Below are 21,267 nucleotides of genomic sequence, written 5' to 3'. Positions count from 1 at the left end.
AGTCATAAAAAGACCAGAAATTTTTGCTTAATGCCAGCCCTTCCTCAACAGCACAGACGCCCTGGAGCTCCTCTGGTCACATTAGGAGAGATAAAACAGCTACTGAACAACAGGAAAGCCTAAGAAAAAGGCAAACTTGGAAAATGGGACTTTATAAAATGACTCAAATGCCAAAGATCTGATGCACAGGCGCACAGGACACACAGATGAAGGTACAAAGCGTGGTTCCTGGCTCTGTGAGTGGTTGCCTGACACCAGTTTCCACCAGTGGGACCAGTCCGAGATGCATCCCCCAGCTCAGCTGCCAGGGCTGGGCCGGACACCGGCATTTGTGGGAAAGCGCTGCAGAGGTCTGCAGGTACAGCAGCTACTTAAAGCCTTAAATCTGCAGGTCTCAGCCCCACCAACACCAGCAGTGACATTCCGGGATGTGCAGAGTCAGATTCACCGCAAGGGTTTTGGGGAGAGTCACTCTTACAGGGCACGCGACGGTTCTTGCTAGTGATGGGGCCGAATCCAGCTGATACAAATGACAGATGGAAGAGACGTGGCAGGATGCTGCTCTTTCTTAGGTGCTGAGGGACACGTCCCTGTGAGACGTACAGGGATCGTTTCTTCAAGTGTAGGGAAAAAAACAGTAGGTGGGGTAGGGGGGAGGAAAGAGGGAGCAAGGATTCAAGCAAATCAGCTACTTTTTTGTTATTATTATTATGCAGTTTGGGTTTTTTTGTGTGAAGGCAAATCTTCAGCAGTGAGGAAGAAATAAAGACCTCACCACAAAGACCTAGGACCGGATCTCTGGAGTCCACTCCCCACTCCCACCAGGGATTAATCAAAAAAAAGCCCTATGGTGGAGCTGACAAAAAAAAAAATTCAAATGGGCTTGATTTGGAGCTGCATTTCTTTGTGGCTTTGTTATTTGTTTATCTAAAAATGAAAAAAAAAAACAAAAGGAGAGGACTATAAACGTGGTAGCTGCATGGCAGCTTGTCTGGTAGTACTGAAATACCTTGTTCTCGGCTTGCCAGAAGTCTTGGGGGCCGGGATGGATGGTGCTCCATCCCTGTAACACAGTAAAATTTAGAAAGATCATTACATCGTTTGGGTCTCGCTGCTTCTGCTGGATTTCTGTCCCTTCCTCTCACGGACATTGTAAACTCACAGGGTTTGCTGTTTCTCCAGGTACAAAGGTTAAAAACAAAAAACTAGAGGGGATCCGTGACCAGCTCCTCCAACCCGAATTCTCCCTGGTGACACTACCAACATATATTTCAGAAAAAATAAATATTCTCAACCGTGGAGAGGCCCCAAGATGCTTCTCCCTCCGGTCTCCCACGAGATGCTTCGCAGGACCAGCAAGGACAGGCTACGCAGCGTGGAAATTCAGGGGACAAGGCGCTGCTGGCTCCCTCCTCTCGCTCAGCATCCATTTCCCCCTCCAAGCCGTGACTTTGTGCTGAGCTGGGGGTAAGGAGAATCCAGCTGCTATTCAGGAGCACCTTGAGAAGAGGGTTAAATAACCCCGCAGTAACCAGGCACTTGGTTGCGTGACCCACAAGGACCTTTCCAAACCGCAGCCGGGCTTTTTTGCTCTTTTCTGGTGACAACGAGGCGAGGGGCTGGCAACACCTCCCTGCTGCCCAGGCTCTCCCATCTCCCACCGCATTATTACAGCCTCAACGTGGAGCACTGAGCTCTTCTCATCATGGACAGGCTGCTCGGGACCGACCGCAGGGCTTGTCTGCGATGGAAGCAGCGAGACCACCCGGGGAAGCCGTGCCCTCGTCCCCCGCTGCCCTCGCCGCTCTAGCTGCACGCTCTTAGCACTGTGCCGGTCCCACCAACACCAATTCCTGTATTTAGGGTGGCACAGCAGGGCAGCTTTGTCCCCAAAGCAGGGCCGAGCTGTTGTTGCCCCAGCCCCTACGTCACGCTGTGTTCTCAGAGACCAGCTTCTGCAGGCTCTTCTGTGCTGACGGCCATGCCGATGCTTTTATTTCTCTTCAAGGAGACTCCTACGGTCGAGAGGGTTTTTTTTTTTCAGTCTGATTTTCCTAACAGAAGGGAAGCATTTAAAACTTGCAATGCACTTGAGGAGAAAAAAGATGCTGCAGTCGGGGAGCTCTCGGAGGCGGCCGCGCCTCCTCCAGCGATGTCTCAGCCGAGCCAAGGACAGAAGCCTGTGTTTGCCAGGGCACCTGATGAAGAGGCGCTCACGTTATTCCGCTTCATTTGGCTTCTTCTTGCCCGAGGCTGGTTGCTGTCACTTTTCATCTCGAGATCCCATGCCCATCTGCACTTCCCCAGGCCGCGGCACAGCAATATACGTGCGCTAAGACCCCTTCTTGGTAGCTTCAAGCTTCTGGCTGGTGAAGAGAAACCCGATGCTGTGATCTGCAGGCTAATTAGCTTGAAGAAAGAGAAAGATTTCAAATGCAAGCCCTGCTTCTAAAGCCTGGCGAGAGATGCAAGCAGAAAACCGACTTGGTGTTTCCGACGCTGATTCAGCAGCATTTTGCTGAAGCGCTCAGACCCGTGCAAAGGGCGCCGAGCACGGGGCTGTGGGCTCCTGCCACGGCCAAAGCCACCGGCACCCCGACCTGCTGTCCCCGTGCTCGGGACCCCCGAGCTTCTGTGCCCGAGGGATTTTAATGCAGGAAGCCAGAGGCACAGGGGGAATGGGGCTTTGCACCGAGGCAGTGCTGAGGTGCCCTCGTCAGCAGCGGTGTCACAGGCGTGCTTGTCTGCTCGGAGAGAGCTGCCGGCTCCGGCGGCTCGTAATTACCCTGCCTCAAGAGAGAGGACGGCTTGTGTCTGAGACAAAAATCCCTCCTTCCAGGAACAATAACAGGGGCGACTGGCTGGGCTTTGTTTCTTTTCTCGGGGGACCAGGGGGAAGAATAATTCACTCCCACCAGAATGTAACTGAATGGGTTTTTCTCTGGGGGATGGATCTGGCGAATGGCACACAGAGGGCAGGCACCGGCACTCAACCCCATCCCTGGGCATTTCACAGACGGGCAGCTGAGGCCTCTCGTGCCCAGCCCAGCCTCACTGGAGCACTGGGAGATGAGGATGGCCTCCACACCCAGCCCTCTGCCTCTTGGAAAACTTGACCATCCAACGGGTGCTGTCCTGCCAGCGGGGTGTCCCAGCTCGCCGCCCTCCTCTTGGAGAGCCTGGGGGCTCTGGTGGCCTCCAAGACCCAAACCTGCTCCGTTTTCCCCGAGCCTACAAGTGGGTGGCTGCTTTATTTATGAAGTGCTGGGGGGAGGGTTATTGGGGATTTCCGTTTCGCCAGCGGTGGAATTTATTGGGCTCTGCTGCCTTTTTATGAAGCTACATCTCAGCCGTGCATCAGAGGCATCTTGAAGTGCTTACGCCGGAGGTACCTGTTTATATTGGAAACGCCACGATGGCTGAGGAAACCGATCCCGACCGTGTTCCTTCTGCCTCGCCCCCGTGGAGCTGTGCCTCCCTTTTCTCAAAGATGCAGCTTTTTATTGTCGTGAACAACCCCAAAAGCTGCGTTACGGGAAAATAAACGGCGGCGCTTTCCTCAGCGTTTCACTTGAATATTATGTTTGGTATTGTTAAGGTAGGCAAAATGCTGCCGTGATGCTAAGAAATGTAATGTCAGGGAAATGGAGTGTTAAAGAGTGGATGGAAACGTTTGCATGCAGTCAGCCTGCACGGGGAAGGGCTTTGGAAAACAAAAGCCAAAAGGAGCAGGTCACTTCACTCTCACAACCTGGACACGGCACAGTATAACATTGCTAAAGCAAGGAGAGAAAACCATAAACCAAACCCTTTTTCTCAACCTTCAAAATACCCTTCAAAACAACAACAACGAAAAAAACCAACAGCATCATTTAACCAGCTGGTTTAAAGAGCAGCTCTTTAAAAGGATGTAAGAAACAAGCTCATTAAGCCGAAAAGCATTTTCCATTCCAAAATTACTACTAAAAATAACTGCGCTCTTGAACTCTGCCCCCTCGCTGGGGTATGGCCACTTGCCTGCTTTTGCGTTCACTTGGAATGGCCGGCGGGAGACCCGAATTCCTGCTCTTTTTTCCCCAGACTCCTCTCGCTCCTTTTTGCCCCGAGGATGCTCCGGGAGCTGGGGCTGGAGGTGCGGGGGCTGCAGAGATGCAGCGGGGGGGGGTCTGGGGGCACATCAGTGAGCGCTGTGCTAGCGCAGGGGCCGAGCTCCGAGTGACTCCTGGCCAGCACGGGAGGACACTTGGGTCCCTCAGGACTGAGTGGGTGATCGGGGCAGCTCCCAGGAGGGCTGCTGAGGTTCTGCAGGCAGAAAGCTTCCCGCAGGGCTGAGCAGCGAGCCCATCCCGGGTTAAGACCCTCAACCCTGCAGGAGCTCGGGGTAACGAGGTCCTGGAGCCAGTGAGGGATGTCCAAGCGCTGCTGCATCGCACCTTGGAAGCTGCCTGAGGCCACCACCGCCACATTATGGCTTTGGGGCCGTGCTGGGGGGTCACTCACACGGTTTCTTGGCGGAGATGCACCACCAGCCAGCCACCCCAGCTGGCCTCGGTCTCGGCAGGGCGAGCGGAGAGCTGCGGGCTGCCCGGGGACGGGAAGGAGCGGCGGGGGCGGAGGGGGCCGGGCTGTGCCGGTTCCCAACGGGGGCTCCCTGCGAGCTGCCGCGGGAGCATGGGAAAGGGCTCCTCGCTGCTGCTTCCTGCTCCTGGCGCCAGCGATGCGGGGCTGGGTCCCCAGCGCAGGAGAAAGCAGCACCGCTAACACTGCTAACACGGGGCCAGGGGGGTTGCAGTCTCGGGTGACCCCGCTCAGCTCCGAGGCAAACCCCAGCTAACGGCCCCGCACGCAAGTTGCCATTATCCCAAGACCCTCGGTGTTTACTCCCATCTCTTCACGAGACCTCCTCCTCCCCAGCACTTTCCATTTTTTCCCTTAAAATAGATGGCTGCTGATACGCAGAGCCTCCAAGGCTGTTCTGCTAACCAAGACCCACCTCAGACCCTAATCAGGAACAGATCGAGCAGCGAGTTGGCCTTCTGGATGCAAACAGCCACCCCCACAACAATAATCCCTGCATTAGTCAAGATCCCTGATGGTAATCTCACTTTTGTTGACTATCCGGTATTCGGAGGGAGACAGAGTAGGAAAACCAAAGGCTCACACAGCTGGCAGTAATTCACAGGGGAAAAATGCTCCCAGTCGCTTATTTATTATAGCTTCAGTACCTTGGAATCCACAAGCCACCAGCATCCACCTCATCCTTCCCTTAACAGAGCAGCCAGAGATGCACGCTCCAGGGGGAATCCTCCACTTCCAGAGGCTTTCACCCCTCCAAGCCAATATCCCCCAGACCTGGCTGGAAAAGCAAAGCCCCCCAGCACAGAAGCAGTGCCCCGTCCTTCCAGGAGCACATCCCAAGCTCTCCTTGCTGCAGGCACGCTGCCTCCCCTGCCCTGGCCAGGGATTCCACCCCCAGCACATGGTCAGGGTCCGGCTGCCCTTGGCACAAGCACCTGGAGCCCCCCGGGTGCTGGGAGCAGCTCGGAGCCAACCCATCAGCTACGTAAGGAGCCTTTTATCCCTCCTTGCACAGGGTTTCTGTGCAAGCCCTTCAGCCCTCATCTTCCCAGTGTGGCTCCGCAGGTCACAGCAGCGCTCGCTGCCACACAGGGTGCGTTTTAGTTCTCCACCAGAGCTCTTAGTCCTTAGTTTTAGAGGGTTTTACTGCACTTCCACGACATCCAAATACCTTTGGGCTACAGGAGAGAGACTTTCCCAGCAGGAGTCTGGTATGCATTTATGTAGCTATAAATTAGGTCTCCAGAGCAAGATATTTTTTAAGGAAATGAGGCCCATTACCCCGGCTGTTACTTAAAAGATGTAACAGTTTACACTAGAGGATAAAAAGCCAGCTTTGTTGTAAGGGCAAAAGGAATTACCGCGCAGGATTTAGCCCAAAGCTGCTCCCCAAAAGAGAGGCGGCGTGGAGACAGCAGGGCTGCTGTAAGGATAAGGCTGAGGCTGCTGGCTGGCCCCGCAGGACAGCAGTGAGCTGGGATGGATGTAATGGGAAGGAGATACTCTGTTGGCACATCAGGTGGGTAATCCCATGTGAAATCCGGGAGCTTCTCGAAACCAAAGCTTAGCAAGCTCCAAGTTCTCTCTTTCAGGTCTAAAACAGCCCTGGGACATCTCCAAACCTGGCAGGAGACGCTGAACTGCCGGGCTTGTAACAGGAGAGGTCTTTATCTGGGGACCAGGGCAGCTATCCCAGCCCTACACGGGGGTTTTACCCCAAACACCCGCTGGTTGCCAGCACACCGGGATTTTCCCCTTCTCCAGAGCTCTCCTCGTGCAACGCCGGCAGCAGATCAGCCAGCACCGCCTGAGCGCCCTCGTGGAGTTTATGAAGATCCCATCTGTCACACTTCTAAATAATTGGCTGATCGTTACGAATTCATTCGGTATTCATTGTGATAATGTTAATCAAGATGAATTAATAGAGTCCTCCTACTGTACGCGCTCCCCGGGGAATGCCACCGCCACTTAGAAATTAATTAATAGGCCCATAATTTTAATGGTGCTGCCCATGCAATCCCCACTAACGGTAGGCACGAGGCAGGTGCCCGACGACAGGAGAGCAGCGTGGGCGAGCCGAGGGGAAGGAGAGGAGCAGGCGTGCAAATGGCCACAGGCGCTGCCCAGGTGGATCTGTCTGTAGGGTTTTGCCTTTCCCCTATCCCACAACCTGCCTGCAGCCCTGCCGTGCAGCCGCCTGTCTCCGTGCACTTGTCCTGGATGTGTGTCCTGGGGGTCCGAGCGGGCTGCACCCCCTCTGCCCTTGTGCGCACCAGGTTTCTTCTCCAAGGAGAAGTTTGCCACGGAGAAACCCTCTCTCCAATGCGTATTTGCTGGGGGGGCGATGGCGGGGAGGGAGCCAGGAGCACCCCACGCTGCACCCAGGGGGGTCTCTCGGAGGTACCCACCGTGCAGCGTGTCCCTAACAAAAGCAACACGTTGCCATCACACCCACGCTGCTCCAACAAACGAGGTGTCTGCCTGCAGCCACGCCTGGCAGAGCCACCTCCCTGTGTGCAACCCGGCACTGTTGAGGCCAAAAAGCCACGTTTCTGAGCTCTGAAGGATTAAGCTCTGCGGGGCCAGGGACAGCCGGGGTGCATTTGGTGCCTGAGACGAGACCAAGCCGGCAGAGGAAGGGCTCTGAGCACCCGCCCCAGGCCAGGGTGCTCGGAAGATGTAAGGGGAGAAGGCAGCAGAGACCTGAGCAGCACCGAGGGGTCATTTTCACATCGCCTCTGCTAAAAGCCTATTCTGCCAGCAGTTTGAAAGAGGTGCAGTCAGCATTTAAAAAGAGCATCGAAAAGAAGCCCTGCCAGGGAGTTTTAGATCCTACATTTAAATTCCAGTAAGGGTAGGGGAGATCTTTTTACAAGACTGAACTTCCTTTATCCTCCCAGTAAGAAAAAAAAACAAAAAACAGCATCGCTACTGCTAGGGAATTCTTCTGGGTTAGGGCAGCGGAGCCCTGAGCCGAGGCCGTGTCCACAGGCAGCCGAGCAGGGCGATAACTCCCTTCGCCCCCCTCGGCCGCCCTGCGAGAGGTGCGAAAGATAAACAGCGAGGCGCTGGGATCCACCAGCTGCGGGAGCCTCTCCCGGCACGGCGGCGAGGCAGCAGCGCCTTAACCGCGGGCTCTTTGTCTGCACAACGTCCCCTGCCCAGCTCGGGGTTTGCAGGGCTCAGCATCCCGGGATGGAAAGGCAAAGCCAGGCGGCCCCGTTTGTCACCCAAAACGTGCCCCGGCAGCTTTCTCACCCATGTTTGATGGGGCTTTGCGGGGAACGGAAAGCTCTTGGTGCATTTGTTGGTGTAAAACCACTACGAAGTGAGGAGAGCAAGCTCCCCAGCAGCATGCCGGAGCCTCCTGAGGAAGGACAGGCGCGTGCAGGACACACAGCACCCTTGGGTGCCCGGGCCAGGCTCTTTCTGCCTTACCTTCTCGCTTCATCCCCATGGCAAGACACTTCTGGTAGCGGCAGTACTGGCAGCGGTTGCGCTGGCGCTTGTCGATCAAGCAGTCCTTGTTGTCGCGGCACGTGTAGGTCAGGTCCTTCCGCACCGTGCGCTTGAAGAAGCCTTTGCAGCCCTCGCAGCTGTACACCCCGTAATGTTTACCTGCGGGGATGGGGGGGAAGAGAATTGGGTTAGGGGATGCACGGAGGGTCCCCGGGGCCCAAAGATGCCCCAGGGACATGCAGCTCTGCCCAGGGCAGTGCCTGGGGGAAGCGGAGGCTTCTTGGCACAGTGACCATGAGCTAAAGCGCAGCGGCTTTGCCTTCCCTTGGCTTCCAGGCCATCAGAAAAAGGCAGAAAGAGCCCCCAGCATTTCTGAGTTAAACCAAGGGAGATGCAGCACAACATAAAATGGGGGCACGTCCCTATTCCCCCGCCCCCCCTGGACACCCCACGCGAGGCTCAGCCCGCTCCGCCACGCGCCCCCCGCGCCTCCTCCAGCCCCCAGCCCCACAGAGCAAGGAGGCGTCCCCAAGGACCTCAAAACCTAGACGCCGGAGCACTTACGGAGCAGAAAGCTTTTAAAATAGCATGAGAATAAAGGGAATTAGCACATCTTTATCTCCCATGAGTGGAGAGGCTCCATGCGAAGCACATCTTTTTATCTGGTGCTATGTGATGAGACCAGCTACGGATCAAAGGATGCGGAGAGAGGGACGCTCAGCTAATGCCTGGCCTTCAGAGGGGCAGCGCTGCTTAGGGCCGAGGATAAAACACCGCTGGCTAAGCTGTGACCTGGGGGATTTGCTCCTCCGAGGAGCCGGACAAATTGTTTACTTCTCTCGTTACCGTCAGGGCATGATGAAGAATGGGAGAGGTCAAAGAGCCGCGGCGAGCACATCTCACCTGGCTCGTGTCAGCGCCTGCCCTTTTGTATAGGGTTTGCTTTGTCCCCGTGTGCCCTGGCCACCACACAAACCCTCGCTGTGCTCATCCAGGGCAGCAGGGACCAGCCTTACCTGAAGACCTGTCCCCGCAGATGGCACATATGTGCTTGGTGAAGGAGGCCATCGTTCCTGAGGGATGTGCTGGCACTTTGAGGACCCCGTTGAGCCCCAGGGGGGGGCTTGATGTCTTCTGAGCTGCTGACGGGGTTCATGGGCGAGTTGAGCTGTTGAGACAAAAGCAGGGCACTCAGCAGGGAGCACGCGGGACGTGGGGGCTACGTTTGGAGGAGGGGACAACCCTCAAATGGGGACAAGCACAGCTTAAAACCCACATCCACTGCGCTGAGCCAAGAGGATTTGGGCACCCGAGGCCAGAGACCAAAGCCCAGCTGCTCGTCTGCTGCCCTGGCTCAGAGCTGGTGGCAGGGGGACACCGGCTCCTGCTCCCAGCGCCTGCCCCATGGGCGATGCTCTGGCATAGATTAACACGAGGCTGAGCTCCTTCTGCATTGCCCAGCACCACGGGACAGCCCGCATCTCCTCGGGCTCGCCAGCCATCCCCCTGGTACAAAGGGCAGGGCGGATGCTTGGCAGCGACAGTTCGTGGGAGAGCTGCAGGCGGGGAGCAAGCGTTTGCAGGGATGACAAAGGCCAGGCCACGAGGGCTTGAGCTCTGCAATTTATATATATCCTTTTAGCATTATCTCTCCAAAGGAAAGCTCCGCAGCAAATAAATAGATCCCAGCTGCAGCGGGGCCTGGCTTTGCAGAGCTGCCAGGCGTGGGACCCTGCTCTGCACTCCGCAGCCCGCCGGCAGCCTCGCTCCGCGCCTCCCGGCCCGACCCTGCTGAGCCTGACAGGCGGTGAAGGAGGAGGAGAATTAAAAGCAGCAGCTGGGACACGGGCGCTGGCGAGGATTCCTGGTTTATTTCACAGGCATTTTCCTGCCATCCCCCATACACGGGGGGAAACTGAGGCACAGAGACGTAAGAGGGACCCATGGCGTTATGACAGCAACCTGTGCTGCTGGGGCTGATGCACACCAGCTCTGCCATCCGTGCCTCTGCCCACGGCTGCACACCCCTCACAGCCCACTGAGGCATGAAGGGAAGGTGTGAGAGGACGGAATTACAGCCCCAGCCTCCGAGTTACAAGCTGGCGTCCTCATCTCAGCAGCCGTCCGTGCCTTCACAGCCTCGGGGGTTTTCTTTGCATCAGGAGTTAGACGAGATTTTATGCACAATGTCATCAGAAAGACCTTGCTGCACGCTGCTCCGTGCCGCTGCCACGATGCCCTCCCTGCTCAGCCCCATCGAGAGGGGCCAGGGACACAGCAGGGTCCCCTGCCCAGCCTGGGGGGGGGGGGTTATCCGTGTCCCTGGGGTGCACGGAGCCAGGCTTGTTCAGCTCCAGACAGCAGCGAGGAGCGGTGCCAGGGATTGCAGCAGAGCCCCCAGCCCTGCCAAGTCCTAAATCCAGGTGGGATACGCAGGATTTGTGCTTCGCCTTGTTGTCTTTCTCCCCCCTTAATAGAGACACTTCGGCAATTGCACTTGTCACAAATTAATTCAGGGAAGTCCCAGGGCTCGTGATCTGTCAATGAGACGAGCGCAGCCGTTCCTCTGACTTTCAAGTCTCCAGGCTGGTGGGGAATATTTGGCAGGCGGCTGACTAATAACCGCAGAGCGGAGCGAGGCAAACCCCCCCCCGGAGAAATGTGATGGGTTTTCCTCTCCTGCCCTGCCCGTGACAGATGAGGAAACCAAAGGCAGCGGGACCCGGAGCCGCGCTCCTGGTTTTCAGCTGCTCGGGGCTGTTCGGTTCCACCACGATGGGGCGGGGGGGGGGACAGGAGCATCGCCCTCCGGGGCCCGACAGCATCAAGGAGAAAGGCACGAGCTACCTGCAGGAGCACTGCGGCGGCACATCCCTCCACGGTTTTGGGGTCACTGGCTCTAGCAACGCTCCCTGGAGCACTTTTTAGGAAGCAGAGCCATTTGCCAGGTGCCGCGCTGTCACCTGCCACTGCCACGTTGCAGCTGGGGCAGAGGACTTCAGCTGAAGACGAGCCTTTCTCCACCACGTCCCCCAGCCCCAGCAGCCCACCAAGCCCATCCGAGAGCACCCCTCCAGGGGGTGTCAAGCAAAACAAGAAGTAGCGAGCACAGCACCCTGCCCCAGCCCTCGGGGGAACGGGGTCCCACCGCCCCCCCCCCCCCCCCCGTGGGGCAGGATGGCCCCAGCCCTGCAGGACGGCTGGGGACCCACGGGAACTGCTGCTCCGTTTCCCGGATGACGTGGCAGCCCCGTGCGCTGGGACTCCTCGGCTCCTCTCCTTTCCCTTTTTAGTTCATCGCACCGGGGACCGAATCCTGTCCCCTCTGCTCCACTGGCAACCGGAGGCTTCCTCCTCCAAAAACAAACCAACCCCCTACTCCAGCCCCCCGGATTTACAAAAAGCCTTGTGTCAAGGCAGGGAGCAGCTCTGGGGAAGCCTGATCCTGCTCCTGACCTCTCCCTGCTCGCCCCCGGGCACCCTGAGCTGCTGCCGGCCATGCCCCGCGAGCAGCAGAGCAGGAGGGAGAGGAAGAAACATCCAGCGTGGGAAGTCCCTCCCTGTCATCTCTTACTGAAAATACTTCTTTTATTGTTTTCCCAGAAACTTTAAGAGGGCTTAAAGATGTGTTAAATCCCAGTGAACAGCCTCCTGGTCAGGCTGGGGCTTTGCTCCCCGCTGCAAAGCGCCCCCGGGCTTTCTGCCGGCACGTGCCTGGCTCCGTGCAAGCACCCAGCTCCCCAAAGCCCCCCCCCTGGGAGCAGCGAGGGGTCCCTGGGTGTTGGGACCCCCCTGCAGGACACCCAGCCTTGCACCCCAGCTGCTGGGCTGCGTTTGGAGGCTCTGTGAGGTCCCAGGAAGGAAGGGAATGCCTGGGGTCAGGGCTGACGTCTTGTGCAGAGCTCGGGGCTGGAGGAGCCGGGTCAGGGCGAGAGCTTTGCTCACGTGGGGCGAAGCCGGAGAGGGAAAGCAGCCCAAATTTTGGGAGCTCCTTCCCACCCCGATGCCGGCAGGAAGGAGCCGGGGAAGAGGGGAGCCACGGTGGGCCTCACCGCCCCACGCGTCCCGTGCCCTTCTGCTCTGCTGCCTTCCGCGAGGCAACGAGGCATGGCCTGATGGCAAGTGGCATCTGCCATCTGACGCGAAGCACCTTCCATCAGGGCCAGCCCCACCCGGCGGCTGGGGCCGCACGCCTCATTACCCCTCCGAGCACCATCCCCTCCTCTTCCTCCTCCTCCTCCCCAGCTCCTCCACGGGCCCAGGTAGGCGCCTCTGCCTGCTGCAGGGCCGCGGACAGGGCCCTAACGTGCCCCGACAGGGGACAGATGGCAGGAGCCATCCGGCTGGAAACCTCCTCGAGGAAAACCACCTCAGACACGTCCGCGGCTGGGCTCGGGGATGCTCCCCGGCACCATCTGACCGCGCTCTCAATTCCCCTTTTCACCCCGTGCCTGGATTTTCTTTCAGTTCCCCTGGCCCCTCCACCCCCAAACCAAACCGCGCCGTTCGACTGAAGCCGGGGCCGCGTCGCCCCTTCCCTGCTTCCTCCCCCGTTGCATCTCCCTCGTGCGCTGCTTGGCCTCTCCCCTCCCCGCTCCTTCCCCACCCTTTCGATGCTCTCCCTGCCCGTTTGGCTCTCCCTGCCCCTTCCCAGGAGCCGTTTCAGTTCCCCTGTCCCTCGGTCACGGGACGGGAGGCGGCACTGCCACCCTGCCCCTTGCTCCGGGCAGGGGGACCCGGCCACAGAGGCAGCTCCCCACATATCTATGGGGTCAGGGGCCGGATCCATCCCGAGGGAAGCTCCCGGCCACCTCCCGGCCACCTCCTGCGGGTGTGGGGTGCGTTGGGTCCCGAGGGAGCCCCGGGGGTGGCTGACGCCGCCGGCACAGCACGTCCCTCCCCGGCCCTGGGCAGAAAAGACCCGTTATTGCTTGGAAATAAATCAGGGCAATATTTAAAAATAAAGGTGCCGGCAGGTGCTCGACTCCCGGAGAGGGCTGGGAATAAATAAACCAGCAGTGAGTGGCAGGTGGTAGCCAATTCCTTAATCTGCCCTTTTACTAAACATATAACGTGCGAGCAGCCAGCAACAGGTGGCGGGGGCTGGCCAGCGCTCCCCGATCCTGCTATTTTTAAAAAGAGCTTATCTCTCCCTAGTTGGAGGGATTTTTACATAATCTTCAGCCAACCAACACCGCTTCCTCCCTCCGCGAGGGGCAAGAGGGGCAGGGGAGCCCCCCCGGGGCGTGTTTCGGGGACCGGGGACCGGGAGGGGACCCGCAGGGTCCTGGGGAGGGGACAGGGCAGTGTCAGGGGGGCTCTGGCCCCTGCCCGAGCTCAGCCCATCCCCAGGAGACCCGGGGGCAGTCCCTGCTCCCGTTTCACTCGCAGGCAGGACCCGAGGGGACAGGCGATGGCAGCTGGCGGCTGGATGGCCGTTACCCAGCCCTGCGCCCCTGCGGTCCCCCCACCCTGCCGGAGCAGCAGGGCGCCTCAGCTTCATTTCCCCCTTGGGCTTCTGCTTTTTGCCACCCTTCGGCGCCTGCCCGCATCTCCGGGGATGTCTGCGAGGGGTTTTGCTCCCCGTGCTCTCCTGGGCAGAACAACGGGGTCGGGAGCAGGGCAGGATCAGCCCCCCCCCCCGCCCTCCCCGGCTGTGTCCTTGACCCCATAAGCGAGCAGCAGCGATGTCCCCGTCACCTCCCCCCCTTACCTGCGGGCTGCTGGTGCCGAATCCCAGGCTGGGCGTGGAGGGGACGGACATCGAGTGCGGGCCCATGGGGGAGCTGATGACGGAGAAGGGGGGCCCCATGCCGTTGATGGGCGAGCTCAGGGTGCTGATGGGCGAGTGGAGCTGACCCGGGGAGCCCAGCGAGGAGCCGATGCCCGGCCCGATGGACGGGTGGAGGGAGGGGGTGGCCATGGGGCCCCGGCTGGTGGGGGAGTTCAGGGACGTGGAATTGACTTGGTTTGAGAAATCTGCAAGAGAGGAAGAAGAAGAGAGCGGGGTTTCAGTCTCCAGCCCGGCGCAGGCTCTGACCGCAGCAAAGCCCCGCGCAGCCGGACCCCCCAGCTCCTTCCCGACACCCCCAAACTCCTCCTGCCCGGCTTCCAAACCCCCCTGGTGCCGCAGAACCCCAAATTCAACACGCAGAGAGCCTCCAGACACAGCTGCACAACCTTCCTCCCCCTTCACCCTCTGTACCCAGCCCAAGCCTGTGCCCGGAGGCAGCATCGCCCCCAGGAATGGGGGCGCCCCCATCCCACCCCATAACACCCCCCAGATGGTTTTTGGGGGGGGTGCTCGGGGGGGGGGGGGGCCCCCCCCCCCCCCCCCCCAAAAACCGGGGGGGGGGGGGGGGGGGGGGGGGGGGGGGTTGCACGGCAGAGGCCGGTTGGGTTTCTGGAGGCTGCGTCCGCCCGGCTCGGCCGTCCCGGGGGAGCAGGAGGAGGGGGGGGGCGGGAAGGGGGGGGGGGGGGGGGCTTTAAAAATAGCCCCCCGATTCTCTCTGGAGAGGAGACACGGAGCCGTTCCTGGCACATTTCCTCCTCATCCTGTCACGCTGCTTGCAAAACAATCCTGGGCGAGGAAGGGGGCAGGCTCGTGGCCCCCCGGGGGGGGTGAAGGGGGGGCTGACGGGAGGCTGGGGGGTGGACGGGCGGTGAGCAGTGGGGCCGTGGGACCCCCCGGGACCCCCGGGCCGCCCTGCTAACGTGCAGCCCGGCCAAGGGGTTTGCTCACAGGGAGCTGCTGCTGGGGATTTGGCCCCAGCTGGGGCATGAGAGACCCCCGAGGGCTCGGGGCACTGCCACTTGGAGCCGTGCTGTCCTGGCACCGAGCCCCCCGAGCCCCCCCAAGGCGCACGGCCCCCCGCACGGCCCAGCCACCCCCGGCAGGACCCCAAGTGCCTCCCCCCCATGTAAGCATCACAGGATTGCACGTGCCAGGACAGAGGCTTGCTCCCTGCGCGGGTAATTCCCCAAACTCCCAGATAAACGCCAGGAACGGGATCCCCAAGGTGAAGGGGGCTCGGATGCAAAAAAAACGGGGATCAGGCCCCAAAGCAGGGACACATCCAGCTCCCTCTGCACGGCTCGGCCAGGCAGAGGGGCCACGTGCCCTGACACAGCACCCAGCCCGGTGCCACCGTCCTTGGCGCACGTCCCCACGGACACGGCCCACGGTCCCCGGGGGCCTGGCCTCACGCCGGCTCCCGCAGGATGTTGATAGAAGATAACCGCCGGCGGACGCGCGTGCGGCACACCAGGGACCCCGGGAAATTCCTCCAGGTCTCGGGGTCTGCTCCTGGGGTTTAGCACATCAGGACCGTGCTCCCCGGTTCTCTGCCTTTTGGGTTTTTTATATGATTCGGAGCAGGGCTTGGCACCTCCACGCGCTCTGAGGACTCGGGATGGGGGCTGCGCTCCTGTCCTTCACGTCCAAGGTGCAGGGGGCAAAGGGCGAAGTTTGTTCCGCAGCGGGCCGTGCATCTGGGCACGGGGACCCCGCCAGCCCTGCTCCGGAGGAGCCTCACCAACACCGGCTGCTGTGGAGCGATGGACGGGGCTGGAGATGCCCCGGGATAAATCTGAGGATGGATGCGCCGGGTCCCCGGCCCCAAAGGTGCGCGGAGGAAGCAGGCACTTGACCTGCCGGAGGAGGAAAGGAAGCGCCCCACGGCCGTGCCTTTCCCATCTCCTCAAGATTTCAGGCAGCGAAGCAGGCGAGGTCAGGGGCGGGTTACTGGCATCCAGCCCGTGCCTACTCGAGCACATCAGAAAGCAAAGCACGTGCGGGGCCCGAGCCCTGTCCCGGCACCTCTCCCAAAATAAGAGGGCAGGGAGCAGGGGGGGAGCCCGCGCCCCCCGCCTGGCCCCCCGCACCCATCCTGTTTACGCGCTTCCCCGCCAAGCAGGCGCATTCCCCGGCACCCACTGAGGAACTGGGTGTGCTGCCGAGGGCTGGCGTGGAGAAACCCGGCAGCAAAAAAAAACAGGCAGCAAAAAAAAAAACCACGAGGAGAGGCGGGGAGGAGGAACCTCGCACGCCGCGGAGAAGTCCTTTAGGTACCGGCGTGCGTTTGGGTGTGTTTTCACCCAAATCCCATAGGAGAGTGTTCCGAAGTCTGGAGCAGAGTGCCGTGGCTTGAAGCACCCCTTGAGCACCGGGAGTTTTTCTCTTTGCACCCAAAGGCTTCCCCGTGACAGCGGTGGGGAGCGTTTGCCTCTGATGCAGCCCTCGTGTGCGCACCCGGCTGGAGGAAAACCGGCCAGGAGAGCACGGATGAGACACGGCTCCGGGCACCCCGCAGCTAGCAGCTGCATTTCCACGCAGGACTCCTTCCCGGGATGCTAAAATCCCGGCAGCCAGGCTGAGGAACCGTCCTTCATCTCAACAAACTCGAGCAAAAAACCACCGAGGTTGAAGGTCCCTGGAGCAAAAACCCGGGGAGGTTTTTTCCCCGGCGCCATTTCGGCTCAAGCAGCGCGAGACTTTGCATTTTCCTGGCAGAGTTTTGCCATGTGAAGCTGCCGTGTGTGACTATCTCTTGACCAAAATAAACTCCGTTGCCTGTTTCTAAATACAAAAAAAAAAAAAAAAAGAGTTCTCTAAGCATTTCCCCTCCTGCCGCACCCATAAATTGCAGCTATTTTCTCTGTGCGGCCTTTGTTGAAACACAACGACCTCTATATATCTTACGAGATGCCCCATGGCAGTTGGGAGATCAGAAACGAGCGCTGCTCAGCAGCTCAGGAATTTGCAGGGAAGCTCTTTTCCTCCTCTGAACGATGAACCCGCGAGCCACAGAATTCGGAGGGGAATTTTCCCCAAAGACGGAGACCTTTAGGGCAGCCCACGTGCCCCAGCGACAGCGGCGGGGTCACGGAGCTGTGTGCGTGCTCTCAGCTCTCCTCCGTGGCCGGGGAACTTATTTCAGCTCCAGCCTCTGCAGGGAGCAATCTGGCCTCGAGACGAGGAGCCCAGCTCTGGATTCGGTCCTCAGGGTGCTCACCACAACCCTCCACCTCGGCAGATGCCCGTCCTGGCAATATCCCTGCTGGGTGCCACCACCCCTGCTTCACAGGTGGGGAAACTGACGCACAAGAACACCTCTAGCCTGCTCCCTGACACCCATTTCTGCAGGGACAGCGGGAGGCAGAGGCCGAGGAGGCACCCGACCAGCACCAGCGGGGCACGGCATCCGCGACCTTCCCCAAGGTCACGAGGGAAATCGGAGCCAAAGCCCGGAATAGATCCCGGGGACGGCAAGACCCAGGCTAGCATCCCGGCTGCTCAGTCAACCTTCCCTGTAATTTATTTCTTTTCCCGTCCTCCTGGCTTGGCGCCAGGCAGCGGCTCCTTCGCTATTATTAATTTTCAATAAGGCAAGAAAACATCTCCCTAAAACATTTGTCCCCGTTCTCATCCCGCGGCGCTGGCCGCTCGGAGGGGACGAGTACGACGTGTTCCTCCGCAGCTCCTCCACTCCTTCCCATCTCGGCGTGCCCGGGGCCACGAGCACAGATCCCAAATGTGTGCCACAAGCTTCCCACGGGGTTCGTCTGGATGCGGCCCCCGCGGGCAGGTTTCAGCCCCCGGGACCGCGTTTGCTGCTCCCTGCAGTGCTTTCCTCTGGCATTTACCCCCCAGCGCTGCGTGGCTCAGCGCAGTGCCGCTGCTCCGCCGTCTGAAGCAGCCCGGGAGCTTTGCAGCGTCCACAAGAGCGGCGATTTGAACCTTTCCAGCCCACAAAATGCCCCGCAGCAGGAACAATTACAACAGCACGGGGGTGATTTTTTCCCAGGATAGCTCCTTTGTACCAGAATAAACTGTACCAGCAGAAGCTTTCGCCACTGTAATCTTCACTTCTGCCTAAGAGGCTTTGCCAGTAAAACTACAGTGACCTAGCTCTGCTGGAAAACCTTTTCTAGCCTACCCCGGGAGCTGACGCAGAAGCTCGGCGCTCTGCTCCTGAGGGAGGGGAAGCTCAAAGCTGTGCCTTGAGTCACCGAGAGGAGAAGCGGCTGCAGTTCTCTGTGGCCGAGGTGTCGGAGCCGGGCATGTGCCCAAGCGGGGCCCCGTGGCCGTGGCTGGGGGAGAGCCCCAGCTGAGGCTGGCTGAGATTCGGAACGATGCCCACACCCCCGTGGCTTCCGCTATTTTCATTTTTTTTTTTTTTTTTTCTTAGCACCTCTTCCTCCTTAATCAGCAAGAAGATCAATTCTGGGTATTGCACAGCAGGAAATTCTAAATTTGGGTGGCCGCTCCCTTCCGCAGCGCTGCCCTCGGCGCTGCGGGGCCACGCTCGGAGAGGGGCGAGGAACCAGCAGCGGGGACCAGCTTTTTGGAAACCTCCTCCCTGGGGCTGGTGCCGGCCAGGTGCAAAGCCCCGACAGCCAAAAGCAAGGGAACCCGCACGGAAATGCGTCGTGCTGAGCGCTGTTCCTTCTTCTGGTGCCTCTGCGGGGGGCGAGTTTCCCTGAACGCACTCGGCAGTGGAAATCCCTGCCCGTTCGCTCTCATTCCTCAAAAGCGGTGCAGAAATTTCCTAGCGCCTTCCACCCCAGGAACCTCGGCCGTGGAGGCGGCCGGGCAGGACCTGAGGCTTTGACCCCGGTTTTCACTTGAAAACTGCCATGGGAACGCAGCGACCACGAGAGGTCAGGTCCCCAAAAGGGACAGCGTTCCCAAAGAGGGAAGAGAGCGTGTTTACAGCACATGATTTTAAATAGCCCCCGGCCTACACTCTGGAGTAAGTTTGCTTTGAATTTACACCAGTGTGGCTGGGAACGGCCACGTCCCTGCCCGCCCTGAGCCTGCTCCCCAGGATCAGCCCTGTCCCACGACGTTCCCTTTGGGCCACCTTCCCTGGAGCTCTGCGACCTCGGCTCAGAGCTAGCGAGAAGGAGAAGCCGACCAGGAAGGATAAAAAACGCCCACAGCACCAAACACCCTGTGGTTTTGCACCTAAGGAAACTCTCAGCAGCTCATTCAGCTGTGCAGAGGGACGGAACGAGAGCGAAGCCCCTCCAAACCCCGACAGGGCTGGACGTGGGCAGGCTCTGGGAGCTGCCCTGCACCGTGCGCCCCGGGGCCAGCCCAGCACCCCGGCACCACGGGACCGGCGGCGTCGAGCATTTCCGTAAGGCTCCAGCTGCTGGAGTGGCGTGGTTTCCCCAAAAAGTCACTTGAATCTTTTTTTTCTTTCAGGCCCTCTCTAGGTCTGAGCACGGGAGAGCACACGTAGGTGTTTTGTTGTTTTTTTTTTTTCTGGCAGGTGTTAGGAAATCACGGCCGGCCTCTGCGCCCTGGGGTCCCGGAGCGGTTCCGCAGCCGCGCTCGGTGCTTTCCCCCGGGGGCGAGCAGCTCGGTTTCGGCCGCTCTCTGCTCCGGGTGGGTTCCTCCTCGCTGCAGGCTTTCACTTTGACCAAACTACAACCTCAAAGCCACACTCCAGCCCCGGCCTCCCACCGAAAGCCACAGGCCCCTGCAAAGCTAGACAGGGCAGGGGTGCGTCCTGGGGCTTTGGGACCCCCCTGGGGTCTCCTTGCCGGGATTCCCTTGGCTGGAGGAGGCTCACAGCATCCCCGTGGGGTGCAGTGCTGCCTGCCTGGCCCTGTACGTGCCAGAGACGCGGCCTCCAACCTGTGTTTGACCTTACAGCGTGAAATCACAGCGCCCACAAGCAGCTTCTCCATCGCACCCTGTGCATCCCCGCTCCGTGCAGCCTCTGCTCTCCCCCTGAGCGCACCAAGGGGAAAAACCCCAAAGCATCCCACCGAGGGCCACAGCGAGCAGGGGGCTGGGGCTCTCTGAGGCGGAACCACTTCATCTCCATCCCATTAATCCTCTCCTCTGCCCTCCGGACACAACACCACTTCGCTGGGGGTGACCGCGGGCTCGCCAACGCTCACAATTTTTGGTAGCCCACCCTGCAGCACCACGGGAGCCCTGCCGGGAGATGCTCAGCCCACTCACACCCCATTTTCTGCTGGAGCCCCCCCGGACTGCCTAAGCATCCTCACCTCGTCCTCAGCAGGACTCACTTTACACCTTTTTTTTGCCTTAAACCCCCCCCCCGCACCCTCCCGGGAGCGCCGTGAGAGCGCAGCCTGGCTCCCGCAGCCACCGGCCCAGCCACGAGCCCGCGGGGGCCGTCCCCGTCCCCGAGGGGGGAGGACTCGGAGAGGAATTTTCCAGAAGCAGCTCTCCCCGCGAGCCACCGTGTCACCGGAGGAAACGCTTACCAACGCCTCTTCCTCCGAGCCCTCCCCGGCTTCCTGCCCGCTGCGCCCCCGGCCCCTGCCACCCGCGGGGACCCGTGGCAGCCCCCCCAGTTTATTTTGGTTCGCATCCCCCCCCCCCCCAACCCCGACACACACGGGGCAGCCTCTGCGCCCTCCTCCGCGGGTGCCGTGGGTGGAGGAGGCGAAAGCAGGAAGCGTGAGCAAGCGGGCGAGCGTGCCAGATGGAAAGTGTGAGGGGTCCCCGGCACGGAAAGGAAGGGGGGGACCCAGGGGGCTGAGGGGGGTGCAGCGGGCTGCAGGCTCTGCCCGAGCCTGGGAAGGGGCGGAGGGGGAGGGAAGGAGGGGTGCACCCAGGCAAACAAGGGATTCTGCTGAGAAAGCAAATGTGACTCAATCGCACGCTTGTGCAAAGATGTCACAACAGCCCTGAGAAATTGCAGGCTCCTGTTTCAGCCCTGGAGGGCCGGCGCTGTCCCCGCGCTCACAATGCGCTCTGTGCGGCTGTCAGCGCCCCTAATTTACTGCCTGGGAACCCGCTGCAGGACCAGGCAGTCAGAGGGGCAGCGCAGTGCCGCCTGCCAGGGCACCAGGAAGGCAGCAGGGCTGCCGGGGCTTTGCTGGAGGACTCGGCGTGGAGGCTCCTTGGAGCTCGTGCCGCCGCGGGCCGAGGCAGCCCCACGCGCTCTGGGCCGCAGGAGCCAGCTGGGGCCCAGCTTGCCGACCAAGCATGCCATAGGGAGGCTCTGGCACCCCCAAAAAGGAGCTTTGGGGATCCAGACGAAGCGCAAGGGCTGAGCCCCCATCGCTGTTACCGTCCCCTACCCCGTCAGTGCAGCCACAATGGCAGCAGAAGCTGCCAAGGGAGGGGAAAAAGCTCCGGTGAGGACGGGGGGGCTGCACCCTGCCCTCCCCCATGGGTGTCACCAGTGTGGGCATGTGGGAGCCACCCAAGGAGCCATCCTCATCCTCCTCCTCATCCTC

The 21,267-nt window shown here is 60.2% G+C and overlaps 1 protein-coding gene across 1 annotated transcript in view; it reads right to left on the bottom strand.

Annotated features, from left to right (window-relative positions):
• RXRA (retinoid X receptor alpha) overlaps window positions 1-21,267 on the bottom strand; it is a 93,245-nt gene that overhangs the window by 17,907 nt on the left and 54,071 nt on the right. The window contains 4 exon segments of the mRNA XM_035341630.1: window positions 8,017-8,196; window positions 9,054-9,159; window positions 9,161-9,205; window positions 13,751-14,016. Of these exon segments, the coding sequence (XP_035197521.1) occupies window positions 8,017-8,196; window positions 9,054-9,159; window positions 9,161-9,205; window positions 13,751-14,016 (597 nt within the window).

The sequence above is a fragment of the Oxyura jamaicensis genome, chromosome 17 (genome assembly GCF_011077185.1).
Source record: "Oxyura jamaicensis isolate SHBP4307 breed ruddy duck chromosome 17, BPBGC_Ojam_1.0, whole genome shotgun sequence".
Classification (NCBI taxonomy): Eukaryota; Metazoa; Chordata; class Aves; order Anseriformes; family Anatidae; genus Oxyura; species Oxyura jamaicensis.
This window is presented reverse-complemented; position numbering and strand designations above follow the sequence as displayed.